This window comes from Sciurus carolinensis, chromosome 5 (assembly GCF_902686445.1).
Source record: "Sciurus carolinensis chromosome 5, mSciCar1.2, whole genome shotgun sequence".
NCBI classification, from domain to species: Eukaryota; Metazoa; Chordata; class Mammalia; order Rodentia; family Sciuridae; genus Sciurus; species Sciurus carolinensis.
In genome coordinates, this window is record NC_062217.1 from 31,754,027 (window position 1) to 31,771,599 (window position 17,573).

The 17,573-nt window shown below is 36.2% G+C and overlaps 1 protein-coding gene across 7 annotated transcripts in view; it reads left to right on the forward strand.

The window, feature by feature from the left end:
* Nbea (neurobeachin) overlaps positions 1–17,573 on the forward strand; it is a 628,163-nt gene that overhangs the window by 556,710 nt on the left and 53,880 nt on the right. For all 7 annotated transcript variants that reach the window (XM_047553976.1, XM_047553978.1, XM_047553977.1 and 4 more), the window contains one exon: positions 11,507–11,659. In XM_047553976.1, coding sequence (XP_047409932.1) covers positions 11,507–11,659 — 153 coding nt within the window. The remainder of the gene's footprint in view (positions 1–11,506; positions 11,660–17,573) is intronic.

Below are 17,573 nucleotides of genomic sequence, written 5' to 3' on the forward strand. Positions count from 1 at the left end.
TTTATATAGGCTCTCGTTTTAAGGAAAAGAAAAAGATCGTATTCAAAACAATAAACAGCTTTTGTTCTCTCATTTTTTTTTTTCTTTTTTCTTTTTCCCACTGGTAATAAAATTACATGATCGGGTTCTTGCCTGGGTAAATGTGTTTCTTATTTTAAGCCCTTTTTCTGCAAGGCAAATTTTTGCCCATTGCTGTCTGTCGCTCAGTATAAAAATGTTGTAGTATCATTCCATTTAGGGTTCTGATCCAACCAAAAGCAGTGAGGTCAAGTCAAATTTACATATGTTTGCTTTTCTATTGTAAAACATTTATAAAGACAATTATAGTGTTACCAAACTACAAAGAAAACTGAATGAACACAACTTTTGTTCAGTTCTTTTCCAAAGCAGAAAACAAAGGAAATAGAGCCAAGAAGAGTATAGCACATCCCTGTGTTTTATTTGTTGCTATCAAACTTTTACCTAAGTGAATATTAATTTATATATACAACAACTCATACTTAGAAAAAAATAAGACAATTTAACCTGTATCCTTGCTACATCAAGTTCTTAAGATTCATACTTTTCTTCTAATAGTCTTATAACTTTTCTGAGGAATCAAACTCTAAAATATTTGTAAACCATCATTTCGATTGATGTACTGCCAGTTAAATCAAGGAAGGAATATGTTTCTTATTTAATAACACTTTGTGCGTGATAAACATGAGGAAATCCATAGACCCTCATTGATCAGTAGTATCTTGAATTAATACAATGTTTATAAAAAGCACTCAATAAATATTTTGTATGTGTATTAAATATTCCTGTCTATAATTGAAGAATCCCTATCACATTAGAGATTATTTATACTTTAAGTCAGAACTGTATCATTATTATATCAAACTATTTAAAGTGAAAGTGCCTGCTCATTATGACTGGACAGCATTACAAGAAAGAAAATTGACTTTTCAACTTAAAGATCCATCCTCACCTGCCCACACAAATATTTGGGACATCCTAATTAATATATGTGATTCAGTTTTAGCTTTACTTTGTAGCCTGAGAGCTTTATTAATTCTTTAGACCACCAGATATCTCAGAAAGTTATATCACAGTCTCTGATGACTGATTCTCATACCAACCTTGCCCCTCTAACTTCTCCAGGAAGTTTTCCTGTTCAGAATCATTTCAGAAATGTTGGCCTTCTATTACTGATTGCACTACCTGGGCTCCTGGGGTCACATCACCAAGGACAAAGATCAACGTGTTTATCACTAACTTGGGAGGTTTTTGTTTTTCATCCCCAAGCAGCTGTGCTGAACAAGAATGTACTGTGTTCACCCACCCCCGAGACTTAATTGGTTCATAAGGAGCTCATTTCCCCAGCTTGACACTACACAGATTGCTCTCATTTTCAGTATCTCCTGCCACCACCCTAAACCTTTCATATTGTATGATATCTTGCTGTGTAGACCTATGCTTGTCTTTTTAAAGACTGCTCACTACATTCATATACAATATTTATGCAGTCTCCTGTTGATGGAGCATTTGTCTTTCTCTGTGATTGTTATTGTTATGCTCAGGGCTGCAGTGAACATCCATGCACAACATCTCAGTGAACTGCGTACAGATGCAAAGGTTAATTCCTGTTAATGGAACCAGAGGCTCGAAGGCTATGTGCACATTTTTAATTTGTTTAAGATATTGCCAAACCATTCTCCCCAAAGAATTATGTTACATTATTCCTATAGCAGTGTGTGAGGGTGCCTTCGTTCCCATCCCCACATCACCACTATTGCAATAAACAATGGAACTTGGGCTAATGTAGTAAGTGAAAACTGGAGTCGTCTTTGTTTTGGTTTGCATTTCTTTGAGTGATGTTCAGCACTTTTTGTATATTTATTGATTTGTAAACTGACACATATCTTTTGCCCATTGAGTCTTATATCTTTTTCTTAATTATTTGAATGTGACCTTTGAAATTGCAGAAAGTTGCACTGCAAGTATGGTTTTTTAGTCTTTCAGTTTTATGTTTCAGCTGTGTGAGTGTGTGTGTGTGTGTGTGTGTGTCCAGCCACATATATCCACCTTTCCGTTTCCCTTTTTAGCATCAGAATCTGGGTCTCTGTGACAGCACTATTAAAGACAAATTTTCTTGGTAATATCTTGTGAGAACCTGAAATTTTCCTAAATTCGTGATTATACATATTGATTAAAGTCTACAGTATTATTTCAATCTAAAATAATTACTGACTTACCAGAGAAGAATCTATCTCCAAAAAAATGAATCATTTTACTGTGTGATAAAATCGAAGCTTTTTATTTCCTATCCCAAAGCTGTAATATAGCATTTGATATATTTTTAAGGAAATATATTTTCATTTCCAGAGAAGAAAAGTAGGTATCTCTGCAATGTCTACTAACTTAGGCAATCCTGTGGGAGAGAACCAGAATGCAGTAGATGGTTTTATTCTGTCTCTCTCTATTAATGTCAGTCTCTTCCTGTGCTAATGAACACAAGCTGGGGAAAAAAGAGTGCTGTCGAAGTGACCCCTCAGGAGAGCCGTTTCCGGAGTTCAGTCAAACCAGTTAGTTTTTACTTTATTTTTATTTTTTCTGATTGTTTCCTCTAGCATGGTATTTCTGTCAATGACATCTACCTTACCGAAGTTCTTATACTAATTTCCCTTAATGCCTTCTAAAGTTGTTATATTACTTTTTGATTAGCTATGTAGATGTCAGAAAAGGTAGCTGTGACAAAATGTCATTAAGGTGACATAGTGTAAATTAATGTAGTTAATGGAGGTGCTCACCACTGACTCAGTGACCCATTATGAGCTCTCATGGAATTAACGAATACCCAGGCATCAATCTTTTGAAAAAAGGGGAAGAAAAGAGATGGCAGCTTTAAAACCTTGTGGTGAATTATATTAGAAAAGTGAAAACGTCTGGGTTGGATTTGATTTCACTAGGAAGCCATAAAATGGTATGCTCTCTCAGCGAAATATATTAAGCTGAAATGTCAGATTTGATGCAATAGGTATACAATTATGATAGTGTTAATAGTGGTCTTCTATCATTCTGAGGCATACTTTCAAGTCAATTTCTCAGCAGCTTGAACTTGTCATAAGCTTATAAATTAGAAATTGTGTTTGAGGATATTTTCTTATTTTTTGACAGAACGCATATAATACTATTAACTGCACCGTAGGGTTTTAGTATAGCTGTTAAAATAAACTAGAAATCACATTTGCAGACACAAAATGCCTGTTACAATATTCATTTTGCCATTTCTTTAATAATACTGTGCATCTTTCTGCACTGTTTTTCATTTAGAAAATTTTAAACTACTTGGACTCTTTTCCTTAAGAGAAACTGATTAACGGCAATTTCTCGATGGGAAGAGAGTAAGCGGAACAGCAGTTATCTTAAGTAGGCAAGCGAATGTCTAATGTGCCTGTCCATAGGAGCACACTCACAAGTTATAGTGGTGGCTTGCATTCTTTTTAAATAATACTTAACAGTTTTCAAACATGCTCTGTTGTTGGTTACTTGATACAGTCCTCAAACTATATCAGTCCCTGTTGTTTAAAGGAGGTTTCCCGGAGCTCAAGTGACTTACCTGAGACCACAAGTAGGTAGGTGATGAGGAAGCCAGACTAGCATTGTGTCTTCTCAGTTATTTCCAGTGCTTTGTCCACTGGATGGCAAACTGTTTTTATTCTCTGCATAATGGAATCATATCCAACCATTTTGACTGTTTTTGAGTAATTGGTCAAGTAATAATTTAGTCATTTATTGTTGAATAACTAACCACCCCGGAACTTAATGTCTTAAAAAATAATAACAATTTATGTCCTCACAGCCTGCAGTTAGAGCAGGACTCATCAGATACAGCTTGTCTGTGGTCCCTGTTGGGTCAGCTGGGGCATCCCATCTGGGACTGGAAGATTCAGAATGATTCCATATACTTATCTGGCACCTTAGCAAGCTGGCTAGGACAGTGTAGGGTCAACTAGTTCTGTTTGTCTTTTCATGGTATTTCTAGCAAAATCACCGTACTTTGTCCTGGTATCTGGCCACCAAGATGATCAAAACATGAGACCTGCAAGGCCACTTAAAGGCTAGGCACAGGAGTCATGTAATATTTCCTCCACTGCCTTCTTTTGGTCAAAGCAAGTCATAGGACAAGTTCAGACAAGTGAACTCTGCTTCATGATGAGACGAACAGTCAAGTCACTTTTCAAAAAGACATGGAAACTGGAGGAACTGTTGTGGCCTTCTTTGGAAACAGACTGTTGTTGTCCTCTCCCCTGTCACAACTTGGATACTCCCTCCATTTAAAGTATATGTTGAATATACTTGTGCCCCACAAGTTTCATCTCAGAATCTAGTATCTTGTGTCTGTACCCACCTATTGTGAGCCAACATCTGGATATTAACCATTTCTCATTTGGAAACCTGGAAACTAAAACATCAAGTACACTCAGTATACAGTGCTAAGACAGCAACAGGGGGACCTCAGTAGACAAACTGTTCAAATAGGGGAGAATGTGGAAGGCACCTAGCAGCTGCTGGTTTGTAGCAATTCTGAAATCCAGCTAGCACACATGGTCAGCTTCAGAGGCAGAGACCCTGACTCCTAGTTATATCCTCTGGGTCCTTAAGCTTTGCCTTCTAAATCATTCCCTCTTTTAAAAGAAGTAGTTCCTACTTGCAACTAAGTAGCTTTCTCACTTGCTTCTTGACTGTAGAAAGGTAGGGCCACAGCCTCTTTTACCTAAGTTGGCCCAGAAGTTAGAAAAATTGATGGCCTTCCTGCATACCAAATTATAGTTCACTATTAGAAAAATTTCATACTCACAGATCCTTTTGAGACTGGATAGTCTCCATTGCAGGCTATAAATTTGAATATTATTTATACTACTCTTACAATTCTTAGAATCATGTAGCTGCATGGTCTGTAAAACACTACCTTAAATTTTGCTGAAATTTTTATAAGGGGGATTTTCAGCCACATCCTGTTCTTTTTTATTAATTTTTGTATTTGTTCTTTTTAGTCATGCATTATATATCATGTAATGGAATATGATTTCCCATTTTTGTGGTTGTACATGATGTGGAGTTACACTGGTCATGTATTCATAAATGAACATAGGAGAGTTATGTATAATTCATTCTGCTATCTTTCCCATTCCCATCCACCCTTCTCTACCTCCCACTCTGCCCGGTCCTATCAGGTGAACCTCCCCTTCTCCCTCCCTGCCTATTGTGAGCCAACATCCACATATCAGAGAGAATATCCAGCCTTTGGATTTTGGGGATTGGCTTATTGCACTTAACACAGTCATCTCTAGTTCCATCCATTTACCAGCAAATGCCATAATTTCATTCTTCATTAAGGCTGAGTAATATTCCATTGTGTATATGTACCACATTGTTGAAGGGCACCTCAGTTGGTTCCATAGATTAGCTGTTGTGAATTGAGCTGCTATAAACTTTGATGTGGCTATGTCACTGCGGTATGCTGATTTAGAGTCCTTTGGGTATATACCAGGGAGTGGGATAACTGGGTCAAAATGGTGGTTCCATTCCAGGTTTTCTGAGGAATCTCCACACTGCTTTCCAGAGTGTTTGGACCAATTTGCAGCAATGTCTGAGGGAACCTTTCTTCCCATATTCTTGCCAACATTTATTGTTACTTGTATTCTTGATAATTGCCATTCTGACTGGAATGAGATGAAATCTCAGTGTAGTTTTAATTTACATTTCTCTAATTGCTAGTGATGTTGAACATTTTTTCATATATTTGTTGATTGGTTGTATTTCTTCTTCTGTGAAGTGTCTGTTCAGTTCCATTGCCCATTTATTGGTTGGGTTATTTGGGTTTTTTGGTGTTAATTTTTTTGAGTTCTTTATATATCCTGGAGATTAATGCTCTATCTGAGGTGCAGGTGGCAAAGACTTTCTCCCATTCTATAGGCTCTCTCTTTACGTTCTTGATTGTTTCTTTTACCATGAAGAAGCTTTTTAGTTTGAATAAAATTCCATTTATTGATTTTTTATTTTACTTCTTGCACTTCAGGAGTTTTATTGAGGAATTCGTTCCTAAGCCAACATGATGAAAAATAGGGCCTACTTTTTCTTTTAGTAGGCACAGAGTATGCCTGTTCTTAAGCTTCACCCTATATTTTATTTGCAACATCTTGAATTGATTCTTGTCCCCAACCTTTATCTTATTTTGAGCATCTTTTGCCATTTGAAGAGATTGTCCTAAGCCCTTGTATTTCCTAATACACTGCTTCAAAACTGAACGGTTTCTTCCTTCTCACATCCCTGTCTTGCAGTACCTTATCCATACACCATTAACAGAAACCACTGGTCGCTGTCAGCATTCTGCCTGGAAATATCCTTAGCAGAAAGCATAAATTTCATTCTTCTTTATGGCTGAATAAAATTCCATTTCATCATCACTGTGCCTTTTAAAATTAAGAAACCTGCCCAAGTTAGCAGAAAGTCTGGATTTAAAGTCACATCTCTTTGATTCTGACACACATAAAGTAGCATGGGTTGGGGGAAGAAGGAACCAACCCCGAACTGTTTGCCTGCCCAGCCTCTTATCTTCAACTAACTGACAGCCAAGATTCCTCTGCTTTAGTTAATACAGTGTGAAAACCAGGACCTTCAATATTTTTTATCAGTACTTTATACCTAAAACTCAAGACATGGTAACATAGCAATATTTGCTTCTTTTTTATTTTCACAAATATTTGTGGAGTATGTATAATGTGTCAAGCACCTTTTTTTAGCAGATTAATTGTGACAAATGAACAAAATAGACAAGGTCCCCATCATCATGGAATTTCCATTATTGTGGAACATGCAAGCATACCTAAATAATAAAGTAATAATAAATTGTTATACAGAAAACTAAAATAAAGCCACGTAAATGACTGGACTGCTACTTTATTTTTTAATTAATTCATGTTATGCAGAAAATGGGTTTTGTTTGACATATTCATTATTCATACATACATATAACCTACTGTGATCATAGTCACCCCCACTATTTTCCTCCTTAGGCAGCTTTTTTTTTTTTTTTTTTTTTGTTAGTGCTGGGGATTGAACCCAGAGCAAGCACTCTACCAACTGAGCTATATCCTCAGCCCAGTCAGCTATTTTTGTTGTGGTCACTAAAAGGATCTGACCAGAACAATTTTAAAGGAGGGAGAGTTTATTTGAGGGCTCACAGTTTCAGAGGTCTTAGTCCATAGAAGACCGGCTCCATTTCTCAGGGCTCGAGGTGAGGCAGAACATCCAGACACAAATATATAGTCATACCCCAATTCCCACCTCCTCCAGCCACACCCTACCACTTCAGTTAATCCCATCAGGGATTAATTCACTGATTGGGTTAAGACTCTTACAACCCAACCATTTCTCCTCTGAACCTTCCTGCATTGTCTCACATATGAACTTTTTGGGGACGTCTCACATCCAAACCATAATACCTCCCTTTCTCACCTCTCCCCCGCATCCTCTTCCTGAGTTGCTACTTTAAAAATCATAATAGAACTCTATGGTCATGCATAACTAAAAAGAACAAATAAATATTTTTAAGAATTACAGTAGAAGAGATGAGAACCTAGGCTTAAGGGGTCTGGTTGTCTGAACCTGAAGTCCCAAGCTTGTTTATTTAGGGGTCGGGATGAACTCAGTGGTAGAGTGCATGTTCAGTATGTCCCTGGGATCAATTCCTAGCACTGCCCCCCTCCCCCAACAAAGAAGGAAGGTAGGAAGGAAGGAAGAAAGGAGTTGATTTTAAAGTTGCCAGGAAAATTGCTCCCAAACTTCATAAGTGGCTGAAGTAAGACCCATTTCCTTTTCATCTTAGCAGTCTAGAAAGAAGGGCACTCACTCAAAGCTGGCCATCGCCAAGCAGAACAGAGTGAGGCTGAGAAAGCTGCCTGACAGAGATTTAGAACTTCAAGAGGAAGAGTGCTTCAGGAGGAATGTCCAAGGAGGCTCTGACAGTTTTTTCTGTATTTAAATTGAACTCTTTAACCCTTTTTTGAACCTTTTTAACACAGCTAGCAAAAGCAAGATAACGTTTTTCAAACTGCAAGTTTCCCCTCTAAAAGTACAGATTTCATTTCAGGGTTTATTCTTCTTGTATTTAATAAAGTTCTTCATTGCCTCTTCTCGTATCTTGAGGCTTTCTTCCAGCCATTTGCACTTTCCCCAGAAGAGTTCTAGTGATATTAAAATAACCTTATGTAGAACCTTCAGTAGTTTAATATTTAATAAGCACCTGCTGCTTCAAAAGTAGAGCCCCAGGAGCTGTGAGGGATTCAACAAAATAAGGCTTGAAATTTTGCTTTGGCCCAAACTGTTACTAATATGAAGTCCTATGTTTTTGTGCCTTTGTGAACTAACTTAATGGCATTCAGTAAAACCATATTATAGTTTTAAGTAGGTTAATAATAAACAGTATTTCATATAATCTTGCACCACAGGAAAGAATGGAAAATACTATGTGAAAAATACATAGTACCAAGAAAAATGGAGGTAGAAGATAAATTGAGACTTTGGGCAGTTTAAATGAAAACTAAATCTGTGCTGCCACCTCCCTATGGATGTATATCCTTCTCTATCCTCTTTTTAACATAGGACATGAGCACAAATAATGGAAGAATGGCAATAAGGACAATCCCTGACTTATGTGAGACTATTACATATAGTTTCCCTCCAAGTCAAGCAGCTGAATGAGCATACCTGTCTTTCCCCCTTTTGGCCCTTTTGGGAGGTTAATGTAATCCAGTGTCAGATAAAGAGTAGGTCATGTGCAAAGGTTATTGGTCTTTGCTTTCTCTACACCTTTTACGAATTTTCCATGTTTTCCTAAATAGTGGGAGTAAGAGCAGAAGAAAACTTTGTTTTATACAAATAATTTGAAATCATGAGATAATAATTACGCATTTCTGATTGGGTACAAATACCTTAGTAAAGAATGAATGCTTACTTCTATCATCTAATTAGTAATCATACACTTTCACCAGATTGCTCCTTTGGTGACTGACTTAGGCTGCCCAGCTGGGAAATCAAGCACAGATAATCATTGCTAATACAGTATTGCTGGAGCACACTTTAACCCCTCTCCTACCCTTCAACTAAGTCCTCTCATTATTGGCAATAAACAGGTTGGTTTACCTAATAGCTTTCTTTCAGCCCCTTTTCCTTCCCCTTTCACGTTCAGACCATTGAAAAGTTCTTCACGTTTATCAATTTCCCTGGAATCTCCTTTTCCCCACGGTTCACTGTGGCCTGAACATCTTGTACACAGTTGACTGTGCGCATATATTTACCCCTCTGCGTAAGCCCTCTCGTTCCCTCACTTTCTGGGCATGCTGGGGCCCATGACCTCATCCACCCGCCCCCTCGCTGACTGGCAGCTCTGTTGCAGATCCCCCCTCCTTGACAGAGCACACATATGTCCTCCTGCTCCACGCCTCACAGTGGCCCCCTCCCTTCCCTTCCTTCTGTGCTTGCCACTGCCAGTTCTCCTCCTCCCCACAGGGACATGTACACCCAGCCTACCTCCCCTCCAGTCCAGTCCACCCTTTACTTTCTCACCCGTGTCTTCTTATAAACAATGTTGAGCACATGCATAAGTTCTTGAAAATTGTGGTTGCCAGTAAGATGAAATCCAGACAGCCTAGCCTTCACAAAACTTCCTCATGGTCTTCCCCTAAAACTCTTACCATCCCCTTCCTCAAACAGATCGACCCACCAGTATTCCCTATCCTCCACCCACACTTTCTCACCGCTCCTTGATGGTGCTCCCTGACCATTCCCCTGGCCATCATCTCACTCATGATCTGCTCAAATGTCCCATCTCCAGTGAAGGATTTCCCAACCCACTCGGTTCCCTGGACCTCTCTGCCCTCTCCTTCCACAGCTATTGCTCTTCATTATAACCCCTATTTATACATCAGCCCTGTAGACTTTGAGTTGCCTGATGTTAGGGCATGCCTTGTCTGTTTTTGTTTTCATACCCTTCATAGTGTCTGGAATGCAAACCTTGACTTTGCGAATAAGTAAATGTGAGGGAAATATGTGAAAGATTTTAGAAAGACTTCTATTTAATTAGTTTAAATAGAAAAAAATTCTAATTCTTAAAAAACTAATTTCCATTTATTCAAAAAAACCTGTTTATATAAACCTATTCATGCTACCACAATGCTGAAGAAAATAAACTATTATCCTTTTCTTATGGTTCACAATTATGCTAACAAGGGATCATGACCAAATTCTCACAGAGCATTACCCATGTAAATACCCACTTGTACTCTAACATATATGTTGGTTTTAATGGGAGAACCCATGAAGGAAAAGCTTCTTTATGTACTTTTCTTAAAAAATTGAGGACCCAATTTATTTGAAGGTCTTGGTGTTGGGTGGTTTTAATTTTTTGCTGTGCATCCCTAGAGAAGACCACAGTGAGGTTCAAATTTCAGGTACTATGCCATCAGTGTTGATCAGATTACACAAATAAATGTTGTATGCTTTTCACAGTACAATTTAAAGTTAATTTAACCCTTAACCTGATATTTTAAAAAGATGACATTGATGGTATACATAAAAATGTAGTGGTTTATTTTGTTTTTCTTTTCTCCCACTCACATAAAAAATAAAATAAAAACTTTTAGGGTGTCAGAATCATTTTTTTTCTCTAACAAATTCTAAGGTGTAACATAAAACCTCATATTAGACATAATGCATCACACACAAGTTGTCTTTGCATCAAGTTTATAATAACCTGCATTGCAATGGCATACACTAAATATTTAAAATTGATTATAACATTACATAGCATCTCTTCACTACCTTCAGCGGTATGTGTAAATGACTAATTTATTTGGGGTTGGGGTGTAGCTCAGTCGCAGAGCATTTGCCTAGTATGTGCAAGGACCTTGGGTTTCATCTCCAGCACTGCAAAAATACAAATGAAAAGAATGAAAGAAAAGAAAAAATATTGATCAAAAAATAAAGCTATAAATCTCCTTATAAATATCATTAGTATTGTAATTACCAGTGTGTTTAAAAAATTAAAAAGTAGAAAATATTTTGTGATTCTTAACTAATACAAGGCAACAACTTCTTAACTTGGGGATAATTTATTAATATTTAGAAAAAGTGTTTAAACCCCTAGACTGGTCAATGTGGTTACACATTTGTTCACTAATGCTCTTGTGAACCATTATTCATTTATATGTTGTTTCTCTTAATTTGTGGCAAGATAAAATTGAAAATGGGTGATATAAAAATATTGCACATTATAAGCATAAATTATTCAAGAGAAATGTTTAATATTCTCAGACTCTTAAAAGGAAGAATAGAAGGACTAAAATCTTGCTGTGAGGTCAAGAAAGTGTTTAATTCTATAGTTAGTAAGTGATAAGCTAATAAATTTCTTCAACTGATTTTTTTTAAATGGTTTAATATGCTACATTTTTAATTCTGGCAGGAACTAATTCCAGAGTTCTACTACCTACCAGAGATGTTCGTCAACAGTAATGGATATAATCTTGGCGTCAGAGAAGATGAAGTGGTGGTAAATGATGTTGATCTTCCCCCTTGGGCAAAAAAACCTGAAGACTTTGTACGGATAAACAGGATGGTAAGAGGTTTGGTTTTTGTTTGAGCAGTCATTAGGAAGTTAAAATATGTTTTTAACTATTACAATTGCCACTTAACATCTAAAATTTAAGATTAAATTTTTAAAAAACAAGCAGGCATTTTTCTTGGTCTTCTGACAGCGTTCTTTGTTGTTGAGTGGATTTCCTTTCACGAGAACTAATCAAGAAGTGGTAATTCGGTTATATTTACTCCCTTAGGAGGATGCAATCAGATGAACATCTGTTGACTAATATCACATATTATAAAGTTCTTAAAATAAATGCTCATTCCTCATTTTCATCTACTGTAACAGCACACCCATACATTTTCTCACACGTAAAATATTCAAAACAAGAAAAATTACATTTGGAGCATATTTATATATAGGAAATTTAAACTGTGAAACATACCTTATGATGTAATATGCTTGGCTGTAAGAGAATACCCATCTCATAAATATCCCTTTTACTCTGTATGACAGATGTCTGGGTATTCAAATAAGAAATGTGTAAATAGAATGTTTGCATGTGGAAATTTTATAGATTTCAATATATTTTCACCCAATGTGGTTATGGTACATGGAAATGAGCCACTTAAAAAACAACCTCTACATGGTCATTTGAGGAATTATAGCAGTAAAACCAATGACCTAAAATATGTCTTGAATCCTGTTTACTCACACCCAAGTTTTTCCAACTGTCTCATAAATCCATTTTATATTGTTTTTATAGTTTATTTTGATTCAGAATTGAATTAAGTTCAACATATTGTATGGTGTTCACATATGCCTTTGTTCCTTTTTGTAAGAGCTTTATTGAAATAATTCACATACCATATAACTTATCCACTGGAAGTTAAAAAAAATCAATGGGTTTTAACCTATTCACAGAGTTGTGCAACCATTACCACAAGTAGTTTTAGAGCATTTTTTATCACTCCATAAAGAAACCTCAGATCTGTTAGCATCTCACCCTGTTCTTTCCAACTTCCCCACCTCCTCAGCCAGCCCTAAGCAACCACTAATCTACTTTTTATCTCTACTTTCTCTTTCTAACCTACTTTCTTTCAATCTCTTTGCCTTTTCTGGGCATTTTATATTAACAGAATTATGCATATGTATTCTTCCCCTCCCCCTGATATTGTATCACATTTTTTTTAACTTCATTGTCATTGTTGGTCACATTTTCCTTTGTATTTTGGACCTACGTTTTCTGTATCTAAGAAATATTCTACTTTTAATATACTTGAAATATTGAAAACATTGAAAGATAAACCAAAGATTGGGAAAAATACTTTTTTTAATTTTTTTTTTTTTTTTTTTTTTTTTTTTTTTTTGCAGTACTGGGGATCGAACTCAGGGCCTTGTGCTTGCGAGGCAAGCACTCTACCAGCTGAGCTATCTCCCCAGCCCTTTTTTTAATTTTTGAATAATTTATTTTAGATATACATGACAGTAGAGTATATTTGACCTATTATACATACATGGAGTATAACTTGTGATCCATTCTTGTGGTTATACATGATGTGGAATTTTGCTGGTCGTGTGTTCATGTGTGAACATAAGAAAGTTGTCGCATTCATTCCACTCTTTCCTATCCCAGTCCTGGCTCCCTTCCCATCATTCCTCTTTGTCTGATCTAATGAACTTCTATTCTTCCCTCCCCACCCCTTTATTGTATATTATCATCCACATAAGAGAGAGAACATTCAGTCTTTTGGGAGATGGGGATTGGCTTATTTAACTTAGTATGATAGTCTCTAGTTCCATCCATTTACCAGCAAATTCCATAATTTTATTCTACTTTATGGCTGGGTAATATTTTGTTGTGTATATGTACCACATTTTCTTTATCTGTTTATCTGTTGAAGGGCACCTAGGTTGATTCCATAGCTTAACTATTGTAAATTGAGCTGCTGTAAACATTGATGTGGCAGTGTCACAACAGTATGCTGATTTTAAGTCCTTTGGGTATAGGCCAAGGAGTGGGATAACTGGGTCAAAATGGTTGTTCCATTCCAAGTTTTCTGAGGAATCTCCATACTGCTTTCTAGAGTGGCTGCACCAATTTGCAATCCCACCAGAAATGTATGCGTGTACCTTTTTCCCCACATCCTTGCCAACATTTATTTTTACTTGTATTCTTGATAATTGACATTCTGACTGGAGTGAAATGGAACCTCAGTATAGTTTTAATTTACATTTCTCTAATTGAAGGAGATGTTGAACATTTTTTTATATATTTGTTAACCATTCATATTTCTCCTATGAAGTGCCTGTTCAGTTCCTTTGCCCATGTATTGATTGGTTTATCAGATGACTCCATTTTGAAGGATACTTTCTCTATTAATGATAAACTATATGAAAAAGTGAAGTCTTGATTAAATGGGGATCAATGGACTCAAGACATCACTGTATTTGTTCTCATCACCACTGAGCATATTATCCAGAAACCTTCAACTGTTACACACCATTAGGTGACCCAGTGTACTTGTTGAATTCACTGTTCTTCCTTTTATATGCTACTAATTGGTGATGGCATTCTGGCTTTAACATTTTATGAGTCTTAGAAACTTGACCCTTGAATGGCAAGATAATGTTAGATGCAGAAGGTTCGATTTCATTTATAATGTAAGTGGTGCCAGGGCTTCAACATTTTAAGTAAAAATACTTTTACTCTCTCTCTCAACAAAGTTTTAGCATTAGAACTTTTCTCTTGGGAAAAACTTCATGGCTGGACTTTTGTACAAATTTTAACTATAAAATACAGATTTATCATGTATCTATTCATGAAAATGGAAATCAAGGCTCCTAGTATTTTTTTTTAGATTCCAATTCACATAGCTCTCTTTGTCTGCTTTTTAAAAATTGTTTGTTCTATTTAGTTATATATGACAGCAGTATGCATTTTGATTCATTGTACACAAATAGAGTATAACTTTTTATTTCTCTGGTTGTATACGAGGTAGAGTCACACCATTCATGTAATCATACGTGTACATAAGGTAATGATGTTTGTCTCATTCCACCATCTTTACTTCCCCTACCCCCTCCCCTCCCCTCATTTCCCTCTACACAATCCAGAGTTCCTCCATTCTTCCCTCCCTGCACCACCCCGTTATGTATCAGCATCCATTTATCAGAGAAAACATTTGGCCTTTGGTTTTTTGGACTTGGCTTATCTCACTTAGCATGATTTTCTCCATCTCCATCCGTTTACCTGCAAATGCCTTATTTTATTTTTCTTTATGAGTGAATAATATTCCATTGAATAATATTCCAGTTTCTTTATCCATTCATCTATTGAAGGGCATCTAAGTTGGTTCCACAATCTGGATATTGTTAATTGAGCTGCTGTAAACATTGATGTGGCTGTGTCACTATAGTATGCTGATTTTAAGTCCTTTGGGTATAGGTCAAGTGGGATAGCTGGTTCAAATGGTGGTTCCATTCCAGGTTTTCTAAGGAATCTCCACACTGCTTTCCAGAGTGGCTGTACCAATTTGCAATTCCACCAGCAATGTATGAGTGTATGTTGGGAAAAATGTTTTTAAAGGACACATCCAATAAAAGACAACAATCTAAAATATATGAAGAGCATATGTTACATATAAATGAAACAAAAAGAAAGCAATAATTAGAAAAATAATTTTTAAAAAAGGGCAAAATATCTTTAGCAAAAGGATGTACAGAGGGCAGATAAGCATATGAAAGGATGTACCATATCAAAACCTATTCTAAAAAATCAATTAATAAAATTAAAGTCACAGTGAGATACCACTACACATTAGCATGGCTTAAAAAACAACAGCAACAACACCCAACATTCCAAGCACTGGTGAAGATGCATGGCAACTGAAACATACATACCTTGCTGGCAGAAAACAGTTTGATAGTTCCTTATAACAAAAACTTACCATATAACTCACAATCCCACTACTCAGTGTTACCCCAAGAAAAATGAAAACTTAGTGTTTACAGAAGTGCATGAAAGTTTATAGTGGCTTCTTCCTTTTCATCAGAACCCAGAAATTACTCAGATATTCCTCACCTGGTAAATAAATGAATGAACTTGGGGACAGCCATGCAATGGAGCACTAGCTAGCAATGAAAAGGAATGAATCACTGGTACATATAACAGTCATTCTCTTACTGTCATATTAATGACGTTGGGACATATTTAACAACTGTATTAAGGTAGCATTCATGTCACAAAACTCACTTGTTTTCAGTATACAATTTAAGTACTTTCAGTAAATTTGTAGACATTCATGACTATCGGCACAGCCTAATTTTAGAAGATCCCATCACCCCAGCAAGATCTCATGCCCAACTCCAACTGCAGGCAACCAATAATCTACTCTAGATATTTCATGTAAAAAGAATCAGACAATGTGTCTTCTTTTGGTTTGGCTTCTGTCACTCAGTATTGAGTGAAATTCTAAGAGACCCATCCATGTCATATTGTGTATCAGTGCTTTCTTCTACTTTTTGTGCAGTAGTGCTTCTTTGTAGGGAATATCACATGTTGTTAATTCATTCCTTACTCAATGAACATTTGAATTGTTTCCCCCATGGGGCCATTATGATTAATGCTGCTGTGAACATTCACCTAAGGGTTTCTGTGTGAATACAGGTTTTCGTTCCTTTGGGAAGTATGGAATCGAATGGAATGGAATTGCTGTCTTATGTATTATATTTATGTTTAATTATTCTAAGAAATCACCAAAGTGTTTTCCAAAGTGACTGTTGTACATTCCCATGCACAGTGTGTGACCATTCTAGTTCCTCCAGTAGCCTCAGCATCACTTGTTATTACCTAATTTTTTATTATAGCCATTCTGGTGGATGTGAAGTAATATCTTTCTACAATATTAATTTACATTTCTCCAGTGACAATAATGTTGAGTATCTCTTCACATTTTTATTAGATGCTAGAACATTTTAGATATATCTTAATAAAGCAAGAAGAAGTGATCCATTATGGACACAACCTGTGTTCTTCATTAACAAAAGAAGTTTATGTGCTCCCAAAATTAATAATGTTATTACTGATGAACCTAATTGAAATATAAAGGCAGTCATGCTTTTACAAACCAAGCCCCAGTGCAGAATCATACACAGATTTTTTTAAGTGTAGAGACAGCTATTAATTATTATGGATGAGAAACAATTAGAAAATTAGTATTGTTATAAAGTAAATAAGAAAGACCATACATTCTTGACTATATCTGTCAAAAAATTGCAATGTTTCATTCAACTAGAATGTTGGATGGGAATGCAGTCCAACTAAATAAAATTGCTGAACAAATGATGTTTCTGAATTTTCTCTGAGATTTTTTTAAATACCTTTATTATTTATTTATTTAATTTTATGTGGTGCTGACAATTGAACGCAGTGCCTCACATGTGCTAGGCGAACACTCTACCACTGAGCTACAACCCCAGACCCAAGTGAGATCTTTTTCGAAGCATTATTATGTTTTTCTTTCTAAAGTTGATCACCCTGGTTCCTTACCCTCAGATACAATGGATGAAACTGAATTTTTCTCTTTAATCAAGTTTATTATCCTAAGTACCTATTATTCTTTTTTAAAGTGGTAGAACTTTGGATCTGTTTTTCTTCTTCATATTGTCAGCTACCCCCATAGCTCCATTTAACAGCATATTGATTATACTTTGCTGCTTATGAGCTCTTCCAAGCTATAAAACCAAGTAACTCTTCTTATCAGTGCCTTATGATAAAGGATCAGTCAGATGCTGAGCAAGGCCCTGGAGGAATGTAAACTTTTTAACTCTGCTAGAAAGTGACTTTAGCTTCTACCTGGGTTTCATTTGACCATTGTCTGATGGATTCCAGATTTGGGAATTATGTACTGAAAGATGAAGTGACAAAATCCTGCCCTTAGTAAGTGAA